This window comes from Bubalus bubalis, chromosome 10, assembly GCF_019923935.1.
Source record: "Bubalus bubalis isolate 160015118507 breed Murrah chromosome 10, NDDB_SH_1, whole genome shotgun sequence".
Classification (NCBI taxonomy): Eukaryota; Metazoa; Chordata; class Mammalia; order Artiodactyla; family Bovidae; genus Bubalus; species Bubalus bubalis.
Genome location: NC_059166.1, coordinates 65,971,703 through 65,998,389, shown reverse-complemented (window position 1 = coordinate 65,998,389; position 26,687 = coordinate 65,971,703). Strand labels below are relative to the sequence as shown.

Here is a 26,687-nt window from a genome sequence, read left to right as displayed (position 1 = left end):
ACAGTTCTGAGTTTCAGCATCTCCATTTTTATCTGTGGAGCTTTTTCACTGCTGATCTCAAAGCCAAGTCACCCTACTCTTCTAACAGAAAGTTTCTCAAAGATAATCTACCAATTCCCAACAGAACTATAGTTAGTAAAATCCAGGGACTGCCCCTGAAAACCAGCCTGCTAGGCTCCTCTGTCCATGGGATTTCCCAGGCAAGAATACTGGAGTGGGTATTTCCTTCTCCAGTGGATCTTCCCAACCCAGGGATTAAACCTGCATCTCCTGCACTGGCAGGCGGATTCTTTACCACTGAACCACCAGAGAAGTACCCCCCACCTCCACACACAAAATCCAGGGATTGCCCCAGAAATAGCACTGCTTAGATGTGCCCCGAGTCTAATAGGGAATGAGAAATAAGAACGACTTCAGGGGGTTAGGGCAGCCCCCACGTAGTCAGCAAAATAAAAAGGTCTCTGGGAGGCAGAACAGCTCTAACCTGCTGCGCACTCAATGGTTCACTTTCAAAACAGTGGGCACCATCATCCCTTGTTATCCTCCCGATCTTTGTTGTGGGGAAGATCCTCAGTATGGTGAAAGTAATACTGTTTTTAAGAAAATATAAATATATTTGTAAGATCAAGTAATTATCTTTATGGGGGAAGGATAATACTCTTTGTAAGGTGCTTAAAATCTCTGGGCTTTATTAAAGGGCTGGGCTCTTCCTACTCTCAAAGACTATCTGTGATTATTTTGGCAGGTGAAGTACATTTTTCCTGTGACCTGTGTTTTAGGACCTGCAATATATCAAAATGTTCAGTGGAAATAAGCCTTTTGTTGTTTTCTTTTTGCAGAACATCTTTTTGTCTGCTCTCCCATTCAGTTGTTTTGAAAGCTAACAAGTGTTGTACCCTTGTTTTGATTTTAAGACATTGTATCTTCATCTCTGATTACCTAAACTGTTTTGATTTTCCTTTGATTACAGTCTCTCTTTTTAAAATCTGCTAACATAAATTCATCTAGAAAATGTGCTCTCTCCTCAAAGTCATGAGTCAGCATGGATTTCCTTGGAACTTAGCTCACATCATCTAAGAAATTTACAAACTTTTTAAAAGGAGAAAAAACTGAAATAGCAGTCAAAGCTTTAAATGAGGATAGAGTTTTGCTCTGTTTCAACTGTTCAGTGACTGGGCTATTGACAGTAGAGTCAAAAAACCCAAGTGCACAAGGTTCTTGCTTTAATTATTAATAGATTCTCAATCAATTAAATCAATCTTATAGCTACTGAGAGGGCCATACAACCAAGTATTTCTATTATCATGCTTTGGCTCATCTCACTTTTGCTTAAAATGCATTAGATAGCAGAATGAAAGAGGATAATATGAAAATATTCTCTTCTTATAGTTGAATGACATTATCCCTATGCACAAATTTTCACTTGGAAATTATTGTCAGTTCCAAACTCCTAACTCCTAGCTACATAACAGTTCTTCATGGGATCCCGGTGACCACAAGGAATTAATGAGGCTTCTAGGCATACCTAACACTTAGTTCGGGGTTTAGGGCATGCCTCCAGTGTTATCTATGAAAACAGAAGGTGGTGTAGACAGAAAGTGGTATCTCCATGTGGGTATACTGTAAGCCAGAAGGTTGCTGAAGATGTCACATGAGTTTAATCGCTAATATTAAACTAATCCTTCCAAAGAAAATCCCAGAAAGTAAAAAAAAAAAAAAAAAAAGTCATTCCATCTGGTGCCTTTTATTGAAGGTTACTAGGGGCTGGGAGGAAGGGAGCAGGGAGGATGTCTACTTGAAGCAATAAAACAATGAAAGGAATATGAGTGCTAGCCTCTCTGCCTTATGGGAAGTGATTAAAAACCGTCTTGTGTTTTCCAGCCTTTTGGCTTCAATGTTCTCTTTCAAGAAAACCCTGCACAGATGCTACCTCCTCTGAAGAATCATTCTTGATCCACTACCCACCTCCAGGTTAAAAGTAAATTTCCCTTCCTCTTCACGCTCTCAGCATTTCTTTGTACTTCTCCTATATTATGACTCTTAGCACTTTCTACTATATATTATAGTAAGTTACATATATACCTTAAATGCCCCAACTAACCTCCTGGAGGCCAGAAGTATCCATAATTCATCTTCTGGTTCCCCAAATTGCCTGGCCAAGTGCCTTCAGGATAATAGTTCTTCAAGAAAATAGTTCATGCTTTCCTTATTTGTTGAATACCTGCTTTGTGCCACACACTAAACTGGGCCCTGGGTAAACAGTGCTACATCAAAGAGAGACGGAGAGCGAGTAAATGACCATACCAAACACTGAAAGCCAAAATGGTGCTGAGTTTTCTATTTGTGGCACATGTGCATTCTGACATAATCCTGTCATATACTTCTGGTGAACAAATCAGCATTCAGTGAACCATGTAGTCCCTAGGCTGTTCATTCCAGGAGCTCTGTGCCACGGGCAAGAATGCCTTTTAAGCTAAAAGCTTTGTCTTTCCCACTGTATATGGAAAAATTGACTATGCACTTTCATGGAGAAGGTCTAGCTAAGAAATGTTTATATTGGAACAAGCCCCATCTCTAAATCTGGGCTTGTTGTTGAATGGTATTTTGTTTCCTTGGATCAGGGAAGGGGTCTGGAAACATCTGTAACTAAACCATCGCTTTAAAATCAGTACAATTTTCCCCGCCTTATATGACAGATAACAAAATTACTTTAAATCAAACACTCTCAGCCTTCCTCATCCATTTCCTTTCATAAATGTGCATTATTTTGCTGTCATTAAAGCAGCAGTGCAGAGAACAGATCTATGGCACTTGAGGAATTGTCATCTCCACAGTCATTTTCTTTTCACTTTGTGTACTTTACCTTCACTTTTATAAACATGATTTAACAGAATAACTATCTGGATCAAAACAGTAATTTGGGGACAAAATTTAAAAGCTACAAACAGATGATACCAGATTGTAAAGTGATTCTGAAACTACCCTTCAGCATTTTTACTAAAAATAAAATGTGCAGGTTATTTATGGTATTTATCAATGTAAAATGGAATGAAATAAAGATTTAAACTAAATAGTATTTTACTAAAATCATAAAATAAAATTTTAGAGCAGGGAAGTTAGGGAGAAAAATTGTGGGAAATAATCGCAAATAAGATGAAAAGAATGGAAATTCTATACCAACTTTGAATATCATTCATGTTCTAAAAATAATAGAACTTATGAACAGTTCATGATATTATAGTTAACATTTTGTGAGTATAGATTTACAACTTGTTGGAAAAGTTTTTCTGTTGTTGTTTTGTTTTAATTAGCTCCCCAAATTGAGGAGCTAAATGTTCAGGATGGTAACTCATTTGCCTTGCCTTCTGTAATTGGTTAGTGTTTGATATATTTGTTTATTTATGAGCTGTTTGAAAACGGCCCTGTCATCAGAGTCTCTGAATAGACCACCACTCTGAAATACTTCATTTGTGGCCTAAAAGATTCCATCTCCTGAGCCTTCTAAGTGCTTGACACGTAGAGATGTAAAATGTTAGCTTAATGAATTCTACTGCTCCCATTCTGCAAATAAGAACACTTGGGGTTAGATCACATTGTCATTTGCCTCATAAAATTTGTCTTGTAAAATACATCAAAGGCAGCACGTAGGTTCAACTTACAATCCTAAGCTTTGAGCCACTCACAAACCCTCTGTGTGGGATCTAGCCTCCTTCAGTGTTGAAGGACGAAGGTGTTGGTTTCATGGCCCAGTCAAAATGGGAGTGATGGTATTTTATTAGTACAATTTACAGGTCATAGTTTTCCTGCTAGGTGGGGCCAGATGTGTGTCAAGCTGTCATACATTCTGCCTAACGAGACATCTGCTTCTGACTCATAAGGGAAACACCTGCATATGTTACATGAAGGGGGCATCCTTTCCCAAGGCCCATTGTCAGATCCCTCAGATGAAGCAAGGGAGGTGTCAGGGATGCAGCTGGATGTCACATAACCAGCTTCTAACAAGAGTTGACTTCTTTAGTGAGTAATTACATTATCTGCACTAAATAGAAACTGTTAAAAATTGAAACACATCAGCTATAAATTATTATATTTCAATTACAAATAATTGCCATATGCCACATCTAGTAATGCAGAGGGCTGAGGGACAATGTTTCCTATCTGAACTGAGCCACACACTCAGCGCAAACCTGAGTGAGGTTTACAGTGTTCTCCTCCCTCACCTGCCCAACTGCTCCATCCCGTCTCACCCTACTCCCTCACCCGCATGGCTGGGGACGGGTATTCAGACCCTTTGATGATTGATAGCACTCAGTTCTGAAATTCAGGAGATGGTACTAATGGAATAACTTTAATGAGATTCTTCATAAATCTAGTAACGATAAGCAAAGTTGATTCTTATCCCAGATATGCCTGGGAAAGGCAGAGATAAACAGTGTGGGCCTGTTTGCAGTCCCAGACGAGGTGTGAACTTCAGCGCAACCTTCACTTTTTTTTTTTTTCTTTTTCCTTTGGCCATATCATGTGGCATGTGGCATCTTAGTTCTCCAACCAGTGACCCGGGTACTGGAAGGCAGAGTCTTAACCACTGGACTGCCAGGGAAGTCCCACAACCCTGCACAATTCTTAACATCACTTTTCTCATCATCATCAAAAAGAAGTGTGGTTTAGTGGAAGGTACACCAAAGGTGGCATTAACTTGCTCTATGTAACTGACTTTAGATAAGTCCCTTACTTTTCTAGGTTGCAATTTTCCAAACTTTAAATGAGAGGTTAGATGAGGGAACCACTAACATCCTTGGCAGCTCTGGAATCCTGTGATTCTGTAATGCCAAGATACATTCACTACATATTCATTAAGCACCTGCTATGCAAGGCACATAGGATACAGCGACAAACCAGAAAAATCCAGATTCTGTTCTCAGGGAGTTAAGTCTTCTGAGGAAGAAATCCAGTGAACCAGGTGTCACTGCTGAGCTATGTCCCATAAAGACAGACTTAGAGCTTAATGAAGAGCTATCAGTTAAAACAGACAACCCTGGCACAGACACATCCAAAAGAAAGGGAGAAAACTAATAGCTATTGAACCCCTTCCATTGGGCTTTAAATGCACAATATTAGTTGATCCTCACAACCACTCTGGGAGATAAAATGGTGATCATTCCCTTTTCTTTTTTTTCAGGAAAAACAAAAAAACAAAAAACCTGAGACCTCATGTTAAATAAGCCAGGCAAGGTTAGTAAAACTGGAATTGGAATCAGATCTCATGCTTTCCACTGCTCCAGTTTGTCTCCAGGGGATTTAACTACAGTGAATTATGGCTTCTCTAAGGAACAGATTATAGTACACCACATCAATACACATAGGAGATAAAATGGTGAGGCCTAGAATCTGGGGGTATCCTCAATGCAAACATATTTGGAGGAGAGATTCACTCAACAAATATTTACTGAGCTGAATCACTGCCAGATGCATGGTTGACAAATGGGGACTTGAACATGGATATACATGTGTGCACTTCTTAAAATGCCAAAGAGTAGATTTTCAACATATCCTGACAACTTGGGGTGCAAATTCTAAAGAAAAATTACCTACAGATATATGTTACAGAGGGAGTGGAGGATCTATTAGCTATTGGAAGAATAAGGAGAAAAAAGAGACAGAGAGAACACATTTGAAAAGAAAATTGCCCTACCTATGAAATGCTCTGAATTTAACAACTAACTGACTGCAATTCATTGAGAAATCTATCAAAATTGATACTTGAAAGGGATCCTTCCTTTGAATACAATCTCTTATCTATGTGGATTCCTTAAAAATATGCTTTATCAACTGAACAGGGGAAATCTGTCACTTCTCCCAGATTGTTATAAATTATGAAAGAAGGGTCCAAATATGTGAAGTGCAATCCATCTTTAGATGGTGCAGTTTCAGTCTCCAGATGGATAGAAGTCAATTTGCTGGTTCTTTTCAGTCTATAACTGGCTATTCCAAAAATATGCTTTGTTAGAGACACTCATATTCATATACTTTTCTGACTGTAGTCCCTAATAGAACCACTTAAAAATCTGTTGTCACCTCAAATTAATATTTAGGATGATTACTGCTTAAAAAAGACCTTTCCACTTCAACAAAGAATAGTTATTTTCCAAGAATTGATGAAATGTACATGAAATGTAAAACTGGGTTCAGGATGTTGGAGGAGATCATGGGTGTGGTTATGGTTTTGTCTGCTTTCAGAGGTAAGTCCCAACTAGAATAAATAGGCACCCTTAAAGTCCTCCATATTGCACAGGTAGCCTAGGACACATAGCTTTACTGACAGAATAAATTAATAAGTGTAAATCAAATGGTCATTTAAACATTTTAGAAGAGTCTAAAAGTTGATGTATGTTTTAATTTAGACAGACATACAGACATGTGAAAGGCTTCCACATAAGATGAGGTAGTTATTAGCTGTATGGTAGAAAACAAAGGAAGAACAAATTAAGTAAGGAATGTTCTTCTGCTTATTTTTTTAACTGTGTGTGATAATGGTACATAAGATGAATAACAAGGAAATTAATATACACAGGCAGCTGAATCTATTATCATGACCACATTAGTCACTTCCTAGAGATGATATTTTAGAGACCTCACCAGGTCTAGACATGGAAATCCAATAGCCAGGCAATCTAAGTGGGACCTTTCATTTTTCTTCCTTTCTTTTGTTCTTTCTCTTCCTTTCTTTCTTTTTAATGGGCATTTGTATCCCCTACATGTATTTTAAGAAATAAAATATTGCCCATATATCTTCAATCTCAGTCCTCTCCTTTACTCTTAAATTGCCTGATTTCGTAGGTTTCAATTTATTTCTTTTTTTTTCCATTTCTTATACTTTTCTTTATATGCATGCATCCCTACACATTATATAACATAAAATTATTTTGCATGTTTTAAAATACAATATAAATATTATACTGTTTCTATTCTATGGCTTGCCTTTTTCTTTAATATTTTTTAAAGACTCATTCATGACTGGAGGTTTTCATTTCTGAGATTTGTCAAATTGCTCTTCAAAGTTTTTACATGACTTTTCCCTCTCTTCATTCCTTCTTTACAAGTTCAAATCCACTTTTTCAACTAACATATTTTCAGCATCTACTGGCTATTTGTTAATTACTCTAATATTAATAGATAATAAGGATACAAAGATGAATAAGACACTATCCCTGTTCTCAAGGAGCTCATGATGATTTCAGGGGGGTGGGGGTGGAGCATAAATTAAAACTTGCAATCGGGATTGCACTGGCAGCTCAGTGGTTAAGACTTTGTCTTCCAATGCAGGGGGTACAGGTTTGACCCCTGGTCAGGGAGCTAAGATTCCACATGCCTCATGACCAAAAAACAGAAGCAATGGTGTAACAAATTCAATAAAGACTTAAAAAAAACTTGTAATAGCATGTTCCATGTGCTCTAATGAGGTGTGTACAGAGTGCCATGTGAACACAGAGGAGGAGCAACTGAGTCTGAAACTGAGGAAAGGATTCATAGGTGATGAAGATAAAAAAGGCACCCCAAGACCCTGTAGCACAGTACATGCAAAGTCAAGGTGGTCAAGAGAATAGTATGCTGTGGGGTGGAAGAAATACGTAGTAAATTAGAGCAGAGGGAGCTGAGGTTGAACGTGAAGAGGTCGTTAGAAATTGTATTGTGAAATAGAAGCCTTGTATGTCATGCTAAGGAATCTTACTTACTCGTGTATGCAATGAATAAAGAGCCACTGGGAGGTCTGAGGCAGAAAAGTAGTATGGTGAAGTTATTAAAAATTACCTCTGGTAATAAAGAATGGACCAGAAGGCAGAAAAACTGATGATCAAGAGAAGAGAGTGAAGGTAATTATGATAATCCATGAGAGAAATGCCAAGATTCTGAGCTAAACATTGGTATTAGGAACAAGGAGGAAGACTTATTTTGCTAAATATTTCAAAGGAAGAGTGCAAACTCCATGAAATAATAGTATACAAAGGGTGACAGGAGGTGGGATTAGTCTTACCCAAGTGGAGGCAATAAGGGGCGCATTGTGTGCAGAGAATTTTAAAACAGTAATAAAACTTACTAAATCACAATCTGCTTTTTATTAGCACTGTGTGCCAGCAATTCTAAATAATGTCCATGACAAAATTCTCTTCCCTAAAAAATCTTCTGTTGTCTAAGTTCTAACCAGTCACTGTGGTAACTGTTAAGTTTTAACAATATAACAAATACGTAAGCTTCAAATTAGCAGATTCCAGTTAACTTAACCTTGATAAACATTGTATCCTACACAGAAATTAATTTGGAGAACATCCAGTCCTACTGTCCAAACAGATAGAGATATTCATTTAAAGAGTAAATTTATAACAGTTCAGAATTGTGTAGTTTCTAACTTGAGACTCTAAACTCTGTGATACTTCATTTACCTCCATTTAAACCACATATTTGAAATAAACAAAGATAGCATAGTGCTTGTAAAAAAGAAATAAAATGTGAGCACTTAAACTTTGTCATTCTATATGCAAACCATTCCCTGATTCTTGCAGAGTTCACTCTTTTGGAAACATTTCCAAAAACTACATTAATGCAAAATACATTCATGTGATTTAAAAGCATTAATTCATTACTTTTTCCTTTTATGCTCCATAATCTTTATCATTAACCGAGATATAAGAAGAAAAATAGATTAGGGAGAGAATATAATAAGGTCACCATGGGATACATTTAACTCCATGTGCTTAGAGACCTGGAAAAGGACTTGTCTAACAAGCACTTGGAAACAAAAGTGTGACATAGAAGAGTGAGATCGGGGTTATGTAGCGAATTTTGGGGAGAGGTTGACCTCACCAAACAAAAGTATGTAGCTAGAAAACAAGGATACAAAGGTTATCTTGGGGAACACCAACCAAGTAGGAGCAGCAGAGGAAGAGGAACAACCTACCTTCCTTCCCCTCAAATGCTCCCTGACCCCAAATACTGAAAAAGACAGGCAGGAGCAAAACCCAAAGAGGGAGTTTTCCTGCAGAGAGAGGAGAGAACTTCAAGGCATGGGGGTGGGGGGAGGCGGAAATCTCAAAAATATTAAGTGCTGGATAAGAACAAGTAACATTGGAAAAGCAAAGCCACAAAGACATCACCTGACAGCTTTGTCAGGGCAGTTTCAGCAGCACAATGGAGACAGAGGCTGAGATCGGCATAGAAGGAAGCAGAGTCAGTGTGACTGAGTTCTCACTCACCAAGCTTGGCTGGGCAAGAATGGAGGAAAACGAAGAAGGGGCAGAGCTGAGGGAAGGTGTTCTTACAATTTGAACCTGAGGGAAAAAGTCAGGGCTCATCCAATACAGGACCTGGCACCTAACTGTACTCTGCTTCTCCTCATCCCTACGGGTGCAAAGAGACGGGTGGCACGTTAGGGAGGGAGGCTAGGTGTTGGAACAGAGCCTGCTGGCCACAGATGTGCGAGCCCCAGAGCATGGATAGAGGGTGAGTCTTTCCTAAGAGGAACACGACGTCCTCTGAGGTGGGCAGAGGACATTAGGATGAATCACGATAAAGATGAGTTTTGAGAAAGAGAAGAGAGGTAGTATGAGATTTTGCACCCAATGACCTCCATCTTCTCATTAAAAGAGGAATGGTTATCTCCTGAGATTAAAAGGATAGAGTAGAGATTTGGCATGCATTTCTCCTTTCCTACTAATTCACCACAGTATTTCTTCTGTGATGCATAAACCCATGAGGAAGAGCATAAAGAATGACAGGTACTGCCAGTCACATTCTGCTTTGCATCCTGAGTGGTCCAGTGTGAAGGCAGCAATGAACTATACTGGGTACCTCAAGACAGAAACAGGTACATCTACTAGCAATGGAAATTGATGAAATACCTCAAACAGAGGCCTCATCCAAGGAAGCACTGCTGCCTTCCCAGGGCACACTGAACAGGAGCCATTGTCAGTCTATAGACAATTAAACTTCTCAATTTCTTGTAAAAAGTAATGGTAATTTAGGCAGACATTTGCAATCCTATGGGTAATGATCAAATTGGAATATCTATGGGGTCGCACAGAGTCGAACACGACTGAAGTGACTTAGCAGCAGCAGCATAAAGAGCACTTAGCTCAGTGCCTGGAGTCTGTCAATAAACGTTAGCTGTTATATTATTCACAAAAAGCAGTTGAAGAGGACAGAGATGTCTTCATCTTACAACACTGATTCCCACTAAGCCGTTAAGGAGTCATATCAAAATCCCCTAAACCTTGTAACTCTGAAGTTATTTCTCTCTCCTTGCTCTTAAGGCTAGCCCTAGTGGTTTGCATCTCTTCCTTTCTTGGAAATGTGTCCATGGCATTTGCCCCAGTAAATTAAATAAAACTGAGTCAGTTTTCAGATATTAAAAAAAAAAAAAAATTGGCAGAGGCTATGTTGTGTAACCATAATTTGGAAGGCAAGGAGTGAAATGCATAAGCCAGCAACATGAGGCAATGTGAGGAGGACCTGGAGCAGAAAGGCAGATGCTAGCAGATTTCTTTTCTTTCTTTCTTTTTTTTTTAGAAAAAATCGAAGGGAAAAAAGGCATTGCTAAAGCCCCATTATGTTTTATAAGTGGTAATCACTACTATAAATGAGCAACTTAAAAAGTGTTTTAAGTAACTTTTCAAGGAGGAAATTAAAGAAATTTTCATCAGCATTAATGAACATAATCATGCTCCAATCCAACTCTTCAAAAGAAAAATTTTTATGGCTCTGGGGCTCTAAACTTTTCTTGTTTGATCCTCTTGGTTTTACAACTAGAGAGAGCTATTTATTAGCATGCACGGTAAGTATTTCATCACAGCCTGAGTCTGGTGTTATCTACAAGTCCAAATAAGCATTTGATCAAGTACGGGGTTTGAGAACAGTTATTTGAGATCTTTGAGTGGAGTACTGGTTTCCACGCCCAAGAGAATACCAAGAAGATCTACAAAGTGTGCTGAGGAATAGCCACAGAAATACAAAGTAAATGCCACGATAAATCTCTCTCCGCTCTACAAAATTAAACGAGCTGACTTAACTGTGGACAAGATAGCGGTGTTGTGTTCCTCAGAATTCCTCAAGACCTTAATCAGTGTCTCTAGTTCATTTGATTATTAAATTGAGGTCTGGAGAGCTTTATAAGCTTGCCAAGGAATGGCAGATAGAGCTCCTAAGCAATAAGCACAAAGGTAGTTCTAAGAGCCAACTAGGAGAAACCAGCACCATGGTTTGTGTTCAGCTGATACCCTAGCTTTATGATGCCAATCCTAAGAAGAAATATCTTTGAATTGGATAAACCCCTGAGGAATGTTGAAACCACTTTCCTAATCAAGCTATGGTGAAATCACTGTCAAAATTTAAAAATTAACTTAGCTTATTGAAATGTAGGGAATTTCAATTACGCAAACGAGAGCTTAAAGAGACCCAAGGGAGGATACATGGGTAATTCTCTCCATATTCAAGTAGAGTCAATCAAAAAGGCAATTTCTTGCTAACTGTAACCCATTGCATAATGCATTTAACTTATTTTGGCACTTCCATTACAGTTTTGTATGTGAATAATCAGAACATGTTAAGTCCTATCAAAAAAAAAAAGGCAAAGTTATCAATAGCTTAATTAAGGACTGCTTTCCATGACAGATATTTTATCTTTTGTTTTTATAGATATAGAAAAGAATAGCCTGTGAGATGCCTGCATGCATGCATGCTAAGTCGCTTCAGTCTTCAGTCGTGTCTGACTCTTTGTGATCCTATGGACAATATGCAGCCTGCCAGACTCCTCTATCCATGGAGATTCTCCAGGCAAGAATACTGGAGTGGGTTGCCATGCCCTCCTCCAGGGGATCTTCCCAACCCAGGGATCAAACCCATATCTCTTATGTGTCCTGCACTGGCAAGTGGGTTCTTTACCACTAGTGCCACCTTGGGAAACTCGTGAGATGCCTACCCATGTAATAAATTATTATGTTCTTAGAAGTCACTCTTCCCCAGCAAAGGCTAAATTGATTGATTTTTATTTTTTAATATTTATTTTTATCTATGTATCTGGTTGTACTGGGTCTCAGTGGCAGCACGTGGGATCTTTGATCTTCCTTGCACATGGGGGATCTTTTAATTGCAGCATATGAGATATTTAGTTAAGGCACGCAGGACCTCTTTTAGTTGCAGCACGTGAGATCTAGTTCCCTGACCAGGGATCGAACCCAGGCCCCTTGCACTGACAGCCCAGAGCCTTAGCCACTGGACCACCAAGAAGTCCCTAAATTGACATTTTTAAATAGATTAAACTACTGGTTGCTATTAGGTCCCTAGATACTATCTGATTTTAATTCTGCTCAAGTTTTAAACAGATGGACGTCAGCATTGTGTAAGATCCAGAGACCCTTGAGTAAAGGCACAAAGCTTTAGATCCTAAATTAGCATAACATTCTATCTTAAGGTGACTAAATTTTAAGGTGACTCACACATTAAAAATGAAAAAAAATGGAACTCACTAAAACTAAAGCTAAAATCATTGTTATCTGGAAACAAGAGAAAAGTTCCCATACATTATGCCCATACAAAAATCGAATCAGGAAGGTAACTGAATGTGGGCTGTTAAATTTTAAGAATACTAATTTAGAAGATAGCAGTGACTCTGTATGCAAGTGAATGAATTTAGAGAAAAGATTTTTTAAAGCTTTCCACATCAAGTCTTAGTAAGTTAAAGCAAAAATTAATGAATCAGAATTTTAGGAGTCCAATTCAGAAAGCAAGATGAGTTGAAACATTTGTAAAATGTTTGTAGATACTTGGTTGAAGGCACAATACAAATATTCCAATAATAGGTCGAATCCTATTAAAATAGGCACAGGGCTGTGGAGTATACTCTCAGTAATGGAATTTTATTATCATTAATTCAATGTTTGTTGGAACTGGAGATGAGAGTCTGTTTCTCTCTGGGACATCAAGAACCTACTCAGAGATCTCAAGATATGTCTCACTCTCTCAGATGACAACTTCAGGCTCCTCCTAAGTCTGGTCAATTTTGCCATTATTAGTTTTTTAATGGGTGATTGGAGACCTGATTCCTAAAGAATGCTATTAGACCATTTAAGCTTTTTGGTCAACTGGGCTTTTCAACAGTAATTTTGAAGGTCCTCAGTTCAGTTCAGTTCAGTCCCTCAGTCATGTCTGACTCTGTGACCCTATGAACCTCAGCACACCAGGCTTCCCTGTCCATCACCAACCCCTGGAGCTTGCTTAAACTCTTGTCCATCAAGTCAGTGATGCTATCTGATGGTCCTAGAGATTCAGTATCTATATGAAAGAAGTGGCTTGTAGCCAATTCCAATTAATTGGCTCCTCTGTGATAATATTTGGAAAACACAGTGAGATTTTTGTGAGTTTTTAACTTGAAACAGTATTACTTTGCTTGGTACTCACTTTATTTGATAACTCCAAGAGATTTTTAGGGATTTGTCACAACCAAAGGATGCAGACTGAACTGTACTTTAAAAGACTACAATTTAAGAACTTTTAAGAAAATTCAAAACATATGATGACAGTATTGTTGGTTTAAGTCTAGTGTTTTCAAGGGGATTTTTTTCAATGAGGACAAAAATGATCAGCTGTATAAATGTTATCCTCTTTGTTAAGAAATAATCTTAATTATAACTATATATAGTGAAATAATTAACATTGTGATTATGTGATGAACCTCTGGAAATAATGCCTTCTGCAGGGATATCAACATATATATACTGTCATTTTGAGTTCTTTTAAATATAAGTGGCACATGGATATACCACACTAATTTCCTCCTAAGGATCATCTAGTTCTAATTTCTATAAATATAAAATTAGTCAAGTACACATACATTGATTTTTACTCCAAGTCAGACATCACACTAATCATAAAAAAGTAAGCAAATGGCAATTTTAACTCTTATTCTTCAAAGGCAGAAGTAAACGTTATTGATCAATCCAATCTCAGTGTCAGAGCAGGAGGCAAACTGTGTATTAAGAGTGGCTTAACAGTGGAGAGCTGTAAAAGGTCTACAAGTGATTTAGTGGAAAGTAATTGGTCAAAACAACAATGTGGCTGAAGTAACTTGTTTAGAAAGTAAATATTCTCATTCAGTGGCTTTTATATATTAATAATTGGCTATATTTTTAAGCATGTGCCTATTTTTTTTTTAATTTTCTGGGCCTTAAATGAGAGAGTTTACATTTTTTTCATTTTAGCCTGCTTTGGATTTGCTGTTTATAATAGTAAAACATTGGAAATAACCTGAATGCCCAACAAAAAGGGTTTGATTAGCATATATTAATGGTACACCAGATGGTTAACAGCTCAAATTGATAGTCAAACAATGGATCTAATTTCTGGGTCCACCATTTCTTATCTTTGTTATTTGATCTGGGTAACAATTACTGTAAGCCACACAGACCTGATCAGCAAAATGCAGGTAACAGAAGCTACCTCACAGGGCTATGGTGGGGTAAAAACAAAAGACCTATGCAACATGACCAAAGCAGTGACTTAAGCATGGCAGACATTTATGCTCAAGTAATTTAAAATGTGAATTAAATACATTTAAAAATTTTACTTATTTACGAGGGGCATCATGGTATAGTAGAGAAACAAGATTCGGGTCAGTCTGAACCTCTTACAAATCTATGTGATACTGGATACGTTGCTAATCTTCTCTCACTCTCAGTTTGTTCATTGCTAAAATCCAAGTGCTGTGCTCTGCTGTGCTGTGCTTAGTCATTCAGTTGTGTCAGACTCTTTGCAACCCCATGGATTGTAGCCCACCGTACTCTTGCCTGGAAAATCTCATGGACGGAGAAGCCTGGTGGGCTGCAGTCCATGGGGTTGCGAAGAGTCGGACATGACTGAGAGACTGCACTTTCACTTTTCACTTTCATGCATTGGAGAAAAAAATGGCAACCCACTCCAGTGTTCTTGCCTGGAGAATCCCAGGCCGGGGGAGCCTGGTGGGCTGCCGTCTATGGGGTCGCACAGAGTCGGACACGACTGAAGCGACTTAGCAGCAGCAGCAGCAGCAGGCTCCTTTGTCCACAGGGAGTGGGTTGCCATGCCTTTCTGCAGGGGATCTTCCCAACCCAGGAACTGAACCAGGGTCTCCTGCATTGCAGGGGGATTCTTCACTAGCTGAGCTACCTGGAAAGCCCAAAATGCAGATATTTACATCTAATTCACAGAGTTGCTGTGAAAAGTAAATACTATAACATGGATAAAGTACTTATCACAATACTTGGTACATAGACTTTCAGTAAATAGTAATTATATTATGATTATCATCATTATTGCAATTATCATCCTTGTTATTATCATCAATTTTTTAAAGGTTGTGGCACCATGCCAGAAGGTACATATCCCCCAAGTGCTCTCTAAATCACCCATCCACATGTTATACAGTTGTCTGCTGTAGGTCAATCTTGGAAAGGTAAGAGGATTCAGGGTGGCATTGAAAAATTGATTGTAAGACTTCTCTTGCTTACACACACATGTATATACACAAACACATCTTTGTTTAGTAAATTCTGGAGAATACTTTCAAGGAAAGCAGACAGGAATATTTTCTTTGTGAGAAGACTATTTGGCTTTCAGTTCAGTTCAGTTCAGTCGCTCAGTCGTGTCCGACTCTTTGCAACCCCATGAACCGCAGCACGCCAGGCCTCCCTGTCCATCACCAACTCCCAGAGTCCATCCAAACCCATGTCCATTGAGTCGTTGATGCCATCCAACCATCTCATCCTCTGTCGTCCCCTTCTCCTCCTACCCTCAATCTTTCCCAGCATCAGGGTCTTTTCAAATGAGTCAGCTCTTCGCATCAGGTGGCCAAAGTTTTGGAGTTTCAGCTTCAACATCAGTCCTACCAATGAGCACCCAGGACTGATCTCCTTTAGGATGGAGTGGTTGGATCTCCTTGCAGTCCAAGAGACTCTCAAGAGTCTTCACAGGCCTCTAAACATCACAGGTCTTGGATTACTTAAAAGATTGTTAAGCAGGAACAAAACTAAAAAAATAGCCCCATTTTCATTCTTAAAAATATCACAAAGGTCAATTTTATCAGTTTCTATAGAATTTCAAGAAGAGATTTAGTAAATATTAACAGAACTTTCTGGGGGGGAAATGATGAAATATTTTTACATGAAAGACTCAGCCTTAAACACTCTTCCTAAGGATACTCAAGCTTCTCTCGAACCACTTAACAATCTACCATTTCAAGAAATCCTCCAAAGTTCTACAATACAATGTCTAAGGTATCAAGTGTATGGGGTCTAGTAATGGCATCAGAAGCTCCCCATATCCAGGATTTTTATTATCTGATAGTGGTACCTTTGTGTGAATTTTAAAATGGTGCCTCCCTTCTGGATAGAAGAGTTAGAAAATACCATCCTTCCAGGTGTACAAAACCCAGCAACAAAGGAGCTGGCCAGGCTTCCAACTTTTGGTGTCCTCTCAGCAGGGGGCCAAATGACTGTTCCACACAGCCTTGTCCCTGCCTCCCTTGTCTTCCATCTCTCACAGTATGAGACCTGAGCCAAGACATCTTTCACATAAGGTCAGAGCCTTTGCCTAGTGGGTGGGTAAGTGGAAAATGACAGAGTGAAGTCACCTCCTAAACTTAGCATAAAGTAAAGATTTCATCTAGTACACAGTCTAGGTAGTGGGTGCCTGGACTGTGATGAGAAAGACTGCAGACCCAATGCAGCCCCAGTAGAGAGCAATGAGTGGGTTAGCAGGATTAACCACTGGTTTCCAACAGTATGTATGCCTCAGACGTCCTATCCTAGTCCAAACCATTCAAATCACAAGCGTTCATTGAGCAATGACCGTGTACAAATCACTGTGAGTGCCTCTTTGAAATAATCTTTTCAAACCTGGTCTCACAAAGAAATTTCATGGGGTCTTTTAAAAATACATATCCCTCAAATTTTTTCAGTAAACCTAAAATTATTCTAAAATAAAAAATCTTCCCCTATTTTGTTGCTTTTTGGGTTTTTTCTTATGTTGTGATAATTTTAGTTTTTTAAAAAATGAGTTTCTTAATTTAGCTAGGGCCTCAGGGATATAAGAGATTAGTCACTGTCATATTTAAAATGATGCATTCATTCAGGGCAAATCTTAATTTTCTTTGTCTCCTTCAGAAGAAAGAGCTGCAAGAATGCCTAAAAGACTTGAGCTACTATCAATTTAAAACACCCTTACAGAACTTTGATTCCTTGGGCCAGAGGAAGGTCTTTACTATAGTTGATGGTACAAGTGGAGCTTTTCATGTACTGCTTCCAGGCATCATGTGCTGCTTTTCATGTACTGCTTCCAGACTCTCTGCCACCACCAGGGTGTTTTTCTGTTTCAAATATACCTCCGGTCTCTGCCCCACTCCTTGGAAGGCATAGAAACAGAGGCCAGAATGGTGGTTACAGGGGCTGGGATGAGAGACAGGCAAACTTGAGAGAGGCTGGTCAGAGTATAACTTCCAGTTAAAAAGCTAGCAAATTCTGGTTATCTAATGTACAGTTAGTAATACTGTATTATACATTTGAGAGTTGCTAAGACAGCAAATCTTACATGTTTTCACCACAAAAAAGAAATGGTAATTATGTGACAAGATGGAGCTGTTAGCTAATGCTATGGTGGTAATCATTTTGCAATCCATACTATCAAATCAGCATGTTGTATATCTTAAACTTATACAATGTTAGATGTCAGTTATATCTCAGTAAGGCTGGGGGAAAGAGTTAAACAATTTTTAAAATACAATATTTATTTTATTAAAAAATGTAGATTCTTTTGCTTCACCATCAGACCTACTGAATCAGAAACTCCCCAAATCAAATGTCCTTAACTTGGGCAGTTAGAAAACTCAGAAACCACTGGTTTGGAGGCTCCTGAGATAACTAATACTAAGCCCTTCACTACTGTTATCCATTCCTCTTATAATTAAAAATTTCCACCATATGTGAAATTAGGTGGTCTGACTTAAAAGCTTCTGGTTATCTAATAACCTTTTCCTCTCTTTTGTTCCCTAGTGGAAACTGAAAAAAGGCTTACCATCAACTATAAAGTCTCCATTATAAACTGGTCCCCTCTCAGCCTTTTCGCTTAGAAAGACAGAATTTCTTTACCTTTTCTTTATTAAAAAAAAAAGTCATTGTGCTCTATTAAACTTCTTTCAAACGGAATATATTAAATTTTAGCTTTAGGACTACAGTGTTTTTATACTGTGAATGGTATCTAGTGAGTCTCTAGAGAGAAACAAGCAAGAGGAAATGGCTTTGTGTAACAGTCAGGGACCTCAGCCAGATACAATGAAAAGTTTCCTGGTCAAAGGACAGCACAAACTACGCTGAGTCAATGAGGGGTGTGATGGGAACCCTCTTACTTTGTAAGTTTGTGGAAACAACCCAGATTCTTATCTGTCTGGAATTCTTTAGATGTAAATCTGTCTGATAGGCAAGGGCTGAACTTCCAGACCTGTGACGGCATGGCATTTCTGCCTTGCAGCGCTGAAACATTCCAAAGAAATGCAAAATACATATCTGTAAAAGCCAGGAACCATGGCATACAGGAGGAACAATTTCACAGTTTCTCAACCTGACTCCTAGTGACATTTGGGTAGGGCCATTCAGCAAATGCAAGGTAGTCTACCATCACAACCCACAGCATCTCCGGGCTTAATTATCTCACCACTAGAAGGAAGGAAAACAATGTATATCTCACAGTAACGCGGATAAACAAAATACAGGGACGGCACCTACACACAACCCACGACATGTGTAAGGATTCATTAACTTCCTAACCCCTCCGTTCAAAACTTTAGGATCTGAGAAGAGGATTTTTTTAAGGGTTCAACTGTACGAGGCACATCTTGTAAGTCGTTCTGCCACAGCCAATAATTTCTGAACCCGTTAAGTCTTTATTCACAGGGATCACGATGTAGTTCTTCACCCTGATGTGGTTTTTTGTCTTGTTTTGGAGTGAAAGAAAACATTAGAAAATTTCTCCTTCATTGTTACCTAAAATCTTCTCATTCTTCCAAACAACGTTGGACGGTGTTAAAGGTGTTTCTGTTGTCCTCAGAAAGTGACAGGAGGTCGCGCAGTGCAGACGAGGTCACGGTGTGCGCAGGCAGCTGCACATCGCGAGAATTGGGTGCCATTTGTCCTCGCGGTGTCCAGACTGCGTCAGGAGCCCTCCCCCGCCGCCCCCCAAAATCGGAAAGACTGGGAAAAGAGGAAAGAAAGATATATGGCAAAGACAATTGAATGGTAGCATAAATAGTTCATTTCAGTATGTGTGCTGTAAAGAAATATGTAGATCGTTTACTAATCATCTCTTACTTCTCCCAGAAAATGTTGCCCAAAATCGACCTTTTCAATCACGAAGATGCTTTTGTTATGTCTGTTTCAGAAATGTGACGCTGGATTCTTCTTTGCCTACTCGGAAGAATGTCTGCCCTGTGACTGTAATGGTAATTCCAATGAGTGCTTGGACGGCTCAGGACTCTGTGTGGTAGGTCGGGGGCATGTATCACTTTTCATATATTTCACTGAGCCTTTGCATCTCTGGTGGAGATGAAATATTCTTTCTGGACATTTGAGCTACGGAGGAGCAAACTGCTCATCATGCTTTCTGTTTACCCTTCAGCTTTTCCTGTAAAACACCTCATATAAACTGCTTATGATTGTAAGTGGCCACCAAGGTGTATCTGTGAATGTGCCCCTGTCCCTGGTGGTAACTGCCCCACCACTTTCGGCAGCTGATTTCCAGCTATCGGCCACTGGGGATGGACCTGAAAAATAATACACAGAGGAGGAAACCATCCATCCAAATTCCTCTGTAATAGTATAGTTTGCCATATGTTTGGCTTCACTCCACGTAAACCAGGAGAATAAAACAGTTGTTTCATAGCCTATTTTATAACTTAAGATAGTCAGGTCTATAGATCAAAATTTTGTAAAAAAAAAAAAAATATTTGAACCAAATAGCTAATAAAAATGAAAACTTTGGCATTGTGGTCTTTGTAACTCTGTAATCAAGCCCTCCCCAGAGACTTTTTCCCCCTTAACTGAAATGAATTTTCTAGTAGACAGTGAAACATGATAGAGATTTATGAAGGAGACTGAGAAACCTTTTAGCAAAAGTGCTTGCTACATATTTCCCATTTTCACTGAATGGATTGAAAACCTAGTGAAAATGGGGATTGAAATATTTACCAGAAGTGACTTCAGTAGAAGTCGTAGGAGGCATTTTTAAAGACTTACACTCTAAGATCATGTTTTCCTTCATGAGCTATACTACATAGCAGAAGTGGATTCTTCTAGTTCCCAGGAGGCAAAAGAAGCTTTTCAAAATGCAAGAATATTTTTGCATAAACTGAAAACTGCAAGAATACTTAAATGCACCTATCTACCTCAAAATTAGCATAATTGATGGCATTAGGCAGATGGTTTTGATTATAAGTGGTCTTCACGGTGTGTACATGAAGGTGGTGTTTTACTCGGGCATTCCATTAAGATGCAAATTAGAACATTTCCATTTATTTTAAAACTAACAATTCACATTTTTCTAGGGACAGAAGTAAGTGGCAAATACTAAAGGTTGCTAGTGCATTGTAGTGTTTGTTTAGTCCTGGTGTTTCTATTTTCCCCTTCCCCCATCTTCTTAAATAACCATTACATCCAGGATGTCCTCTGTAGCAGTGTAGGCACACGCAGCTGCCAAATCGACCCCTTTCTAATGCTTCCATCTCCGGTTTCCTGTTATTTTAATCCCAGTGACATTTGAAAAGAGAATCCCATGAATGCACTTGAACTAATAATGTACATCTCTGATAATTTGACCAATTAAGGGCTCTTCCTTATCTGGTTTATTTAAGTATAAGACAATAGGGACTGGCCAGCCCATCAGCTGCTTTTAGGCAGTCAGTAAGATGGAAGACTGAAATAAAGGGGGAAAAAAATCTCCTGTTATGCCTATGGAGAGCTATGATAAAACTACTCTTCCTTACAATGACCTTGTCAAGAAAGGAGCTATCATGATTTTATCTTCGACCTGGACTTGAACTTCCAAAGGGGGCGGTCATCATGTGATTCCTTCATTGTTCCTGGGGCATACAAGGTTCTGATAAAAGTTTGGGGATGAACTTGAGTATAAACGTTTATAAACACACTCAGGTCAGTTGCCAATCTTCCTGAAATTACTTTGTTCCAAGATGGAACATAAAAAAAAAAAAAAAAGCCATCTTACTTATCCTAAAAGTGGTCCCTTCACCTTACTGTACCTAGAGGGAAGTGTCTTTTCCCCGATTAAAGTAATATATGCTCAAAGGAAAAAAAAAAACAACACAGATATATACTATACATGGAATTCAGAGTGAAAAATCACCCACAATCTTATCTCCAAGAGCTAAACAGGTGTCTGTATTCCTGTAAATTTAATTTAGGTAAGTAAGACTAGATGATGGGCTTCCCAGGTGACTGAGATTGTAAAGAATCTACCCGCAATGCAGGAGACCGGGTTCAATCCCTGGGTCAGGAAGATCCCCTGGAGAAGGAAGTGGCGACCCACTCTAGTATTCTTGCCTGGAGAATTTCATGAACAGGAGCCTGGCGGGCTGCAGACCATGGGGTTGCAAAGAGTCGGACACGACTGAGTGACTAACACTAAATGTAAGTGAGGAAGCGGAAGAGGCTTGCCAATATAAAAAGAATATGTTGTTACCTAGTTGGCAAATACATTGTCTGTGGTGGCACATTGGAATCAAACTCATATTTTTCTGTTTCCTTTGTCATCCTTGTTCCAGTTTGCTGGTCAAGCAGGGCCAGCTTCTCAGCTCCTGCCCTGTTGGAGCTGTAACCCCAGCTCATTCTCAGCTCCTCCTAACACCTGGCAGCTCACTCTGGACACCAGAGTTTCAGTCAGTTCTTACAGTTTGCCTGACCTAACTCATTTCTCCCACCTTCCATAAGCAACCAAAAACAAACGGCTTCTTTTGTTTCGTTTTATTTTGAAGGCTTATAATGCCTCTGTCTTGTCTTCCCCTATTTGTTTTTAATTCTCCCTCCATTCCCATGTTCAGTTTCAATTTAATCTTGTATTTTACAAACTGATTTTTAGAGACTAAGCCATTTGACAATAAAATACAGAGAGTAGACAAAGTTATGCTACCGTTTTAGACACACCAAAAAACTTAAGAGATTTCTTTACAAGAGGATTGGCAATTCTTCAAATGCAGAAAGGTGGCCAAATGAAAAGTGGCTTAACTAACGAAATCCAATATGTATTGATGGTGTTTTCAAAGGGCGGCCTTGCATCTTATCAGAATTTTGGTGCATTGGGGTTTCAGCAGAATCAGCTAGGCAGAGCCCCAGAGGCCAGGCAGCTCCAGTGGGCATGGCAGATTCTCTAGGAAAGCACCTGAAAGAGGCATGAGAAAGGAATTAAGGTGTAGAAATAGAGCAGACAGATGGCTAGTGATGGGAATGCCTGGTCACTAATAACCCATACTTTATTCCAGTTCTAGAGGCTAGGTACAGAGAACCAAGAAGAGGTCATGACTAAGGCCAGTTACCACCTAAAGAACCGGTGCTTCATCATTAGCAGAAAGCATGGAGCCCGCTGACCAGAACTAGGGTGGAGAAAATCTGACTTGAAATTCACCACTTGCACGGGGTTCCTTAGATTCTTTTGACTAGAATTGATTTGTTGATTTCATTTATCCACTTAACAAAAAAGCATTTTTTGAGTACCACTTATCTGCCTGATACTATTCTAGGATCTGGGTTAAGTGGCCTCCACTGTGTGGACTGAAGGGCTGTAGGGCAGAACACTAGTTGAAAATGCCTGTGGATGTGACCAATGTAATGAAATTCAAAGTAAGAGGACCATGGGAGCTTCAGAAATATATGCAGAAACCCCCACTTGCTCAGTAACAATTAAAAAAAAAAAAAGATAAAGAAATTTCGAGGTCTGTGCCAGAATTTCAGGGGGAAAAAAAAAGCTAAATCTGAATGAAAATAGATTTGAAACCACTCAACCACAAAAACATAATTGAAACCTAGAGAGAAAACCATCAAGCTGTTAAGTGTTCACATCTGGCTGGTGGAAATGTGAATGGATTTTTATTTTATTCTTTTCGCTTTATAGTATACCTGCCCAAGTGTTCTACAACTGTCTGTAATAATTTTATAATTAAAAAGATTGATGTTCAGATGAACTTCTACCTCACCCTAAGCACAATGGAGAAAGGGAAGTAATTCAACATATTTAAGGCGAATGAATTTTTTATTACTCCCAAAGCCTAATTAAAACCTAATTCAGGAAAGCAAAGATTTTACATCTCTAATTTCTGTAGCATCTTTCTTGTGACTTTCAAACTCTCCTTTACGTGTGTAAAGCCAAAATCAACCAATATAAGTCCATTTAAGACTACACATTTGTGATCGGTAAACCAACACCTTCATTAGGTATCAAAGAGAAAGACGAAACTGAGTAATAGGGAACTTTTTTTTTACCCCACTCCAGTACTCTTGCCTGGAAAGTCCCATGGACGGAGGAGCCTGGTGGGCTGCAGTCCATGGGGTCGCGAAGAGTCAGACATGACTGAGGGACTTCACTTTCCCTTTTCACTTTCATGCATTGGAGAAGGAAATGGCAACCCACTCCACTGTTCTTGCCTGGAGAATCTCAGGGACAGGGGAGCCTGGTGGGCTGCTGTCTATAGGGTCACACAGAGTCGGACACGACTGAAGTGACTTAGACTTAGCATAAAATCAGTATCTAAATCGAGAGCATAATTCTTACATTAAAATCTTGACAATTTTCCAATCTGTTGCAAGCTTGGAAAAGCCCAAATTTTGCAAATAGTGATTTATTTCCTTGCTAGCTAAAGTTTTGAAATAAAGTCATAAAATTACATGTGCAAAGGATTCTAAGGATGGCTAGCTCAGTGGAGTCCCCTGGTGCTTTGTGCCTCTAGCATAATAATATGATGAGAACCAAGACAGGTAATAAGTTCTCTATATGTTGTTTTTCCTTCTCCCAACCCTGAACGTGCCTCTCCTTACGTATTCCCCACCTCAGTTAATGACAGCACCATTCTGCCAATCCTCCATACTTAGATGTCCTTCGTGCTTCATCAACTTCCTTTTTCTCTTCACCAACATTTAGCTGAACACCAAATCCTACTAGTTCAACCTAGGAGAGAGCCTCCTCTGTTCTGTGCCATCCTACTGTCTTAATTCATGCCCGCCCGATGTTAATTCATCCCTCCCTGACTACTAGTAACACCTTCCCAGCTACTCATGATGCCCTACTCCAGACTCTCCTTCCCTAATCTGTCTTCCTCACTAGCAATGGAGATATTTTTTAAAAACAACTTAATCAAGGCATCCCCTTTTCTAAAATCCTTCAAGGATTTCTATTCCAGCCTCAGTGAGCTTCTCTCTGCCATCTCCCTGGACATATTTTGAGAACCACAAGTCTAGACAGACTACAGTGACTCATGAAGCATCTGACCAGCCACTAACCTGATCCTTTTAGGCTTTCTTCTCACCTTATATTGGTGCTGTGGCCCAGGTGTCTAGAGACTCCATTTCTCACATGAAGGAGACACAGCTGGTGCCCAGATGTCATTCCTGACACCTAATCTGTGATTGATTTCCAGACATAGCTTTCTTAACCATTGGCCAAAGATTCAGAATGCTTTTTTCATTTTTAAGTGAGGTCAGTTTTATTAAAAAATTAAATTTTTAAAAATTTTCCCAACAACAATATACTATTTATTATTGTCATTTTTTAATGATGCTAAAGCTGAAACTCCAGTACTTTGGCCACCTCATGCGAAGAGTTGACTCATTGGAAAAGACTCTGATGCTGGGAGGGATTGGGGGCAGGAGGAGAAGGGGACGACAGAGGATGAGATGGCTGGATGGCATCACTGACTCAATGGACGTGAGTCTGAGTGAACTCCAGGAGTTGGCCTCTAGGGAGGCCTGGCGTGCTGCGATTCATGGGGTCGCAAAGAGTGGGACACGACTGAGCGACTGAACTGAACTGATTGTCATTTTTTTCCTTTCTGGTTTTTCTTTTTTTTTTTCTTTCTGGTTTTTAAATGGCAGAACAATTAAGGTAAAGGATATTTGCAGTCTCAGAGTAAAAGATTTAAGAAACATTGTATACTGTCTCGGCTAGATCTTTGTTTTACAGACAGAGAATAGAGACCTAGAAAAGTCAACTGAGTTGTTCAAGTTCAGTCATCTAGAAACCAGAAGAGCTAGGGAATTCTCCCTGCTGCCGGCCCTGTCCCTGCCAATCTCACAGAGTGTACTTCATTTACCTTTTAGGAAATTTCATAGCAAGCTCTTTAAAAGAAGGCTGATGACTAAAGTCAGTGTTTGCACTCTGAGCACTTAGAGGTCATAGTGATTTAGAAGCTTTGCCCTTGAAGGTAATTGCTCCCTGTGGCTGCCATGGCAGAAATAGGGCCCTGACAAGGAAGCCAAAGCACCCATGGAGTCACAAAGAATGGTCTGACATCTTACAACAGGCCTGTTTTCTTCTGCACAGATGGGTTTCATCTGTCCAACAAGGACTCGGACTAGTTTGACCCCACTCTAGAGTAGCCCTGCCAGATTGCTTATGGCTTGTGCTGCATGCTAGGTCACTTCAGTCATGTCCAGTTCTTTGTGATCCCGTGGACTACAGCCTGCCAGGCTCCTCTGTCCTTGAGATTGCCCCAGCAAGAATACTGGAATGTGTTGCGATGGCCCCCTCCAGAGGGATCTTCCAGACCCAGGGATCGAACCCATGTCTCTTACATTTCCTGCATTGGCAGGCGGGTTCTTTACCACTAGTGCCACCTAGGAAGCCCTGCTTATGGCTTAAATTCTGGGTAGTTGGACAGGGCTCATTGGTTTTCCCTGGGATAAGAGACTGCCACCAATTTTGAGCTGGCTCTGGGTGTATGTTAATTTCCTTTACTTGCTCCAGATACTAATTCACCCTTTCCCACTTTGGCCTTCCTCTTTCTTTTCAACAAATATTTGCTGAAGATTCACTCAGCACGTGATGCAGTGTTAAGAACAGTGAGGAAAATGTGTTAACATCTTGTTGTCTGCACATCACACTCTGTTTTTTCAGTTTCTCATCTGTCAGGTGTCCTGAACTAGCCTCTTAATCCTATTCTGTTAACATAATTCTAATCAACAGTCAAAGGTGGCTCATGGCCATGTCTAATGGCTGATCAGTTGGCTAAAGACCGTTCAACCATGATAGCTGTGGCCCTCTGTCTAGTGTGTGGCGCTTGAAGTCCAAGCTGTTAGCGAAACAGTATGACACTTTCCAGTGCAGTCATTTTATGACTTTTTGGGAAAGGAACCTTTTCTCCAACACACTGGAGAAGCAGTATAATATGGGAATTTCCAGCCTAACTTCTAGAGCCAGATTGCCTGAGCTGAAATCTCACTTTTGAGACACACCTACCATCTGTGTAACACTGGGCAATTTGCTTAACCTCCTTGTATCTCTATTCATTTTGTAAAGTGTGAAAAAAAATAGAATTATTTTTAGAATTATTATGAAATTATTATTATGAAATTATTCATATTATTATTATGAAATTATTATTATGAAAATTAAATTAGTTA

At 39.4% G+C, this 26,687-nt stretch overlaps 1 protein-coding gene across 4 annotated transcripts in view; it reads left to right on the top strand.

Annotated features, from left to right (window-relative positions):
* The window catches only part of LAMA4 (laminin subunit alpha 4), a 151,158-nt gene that overhangs the window by 18,471 nt on the left and 106,000 nt on the right, over window positions 1–26,687 (top strand). For all 4 annotated transcript variants that reach the window (XM_044924414.2, XM_044924413.2, XM_025294727.3 and 1 more), the window contains one exon: window positions 19,450–19,551. In XM_044924414.2, coding sequence (XP_044780349.2) covers window positions 19,450–19,551 — 102 coding nt within the window. The remainder of the gene's footprint in view (window positions 1–19,449; window positions 19,552–26,687) is intronic.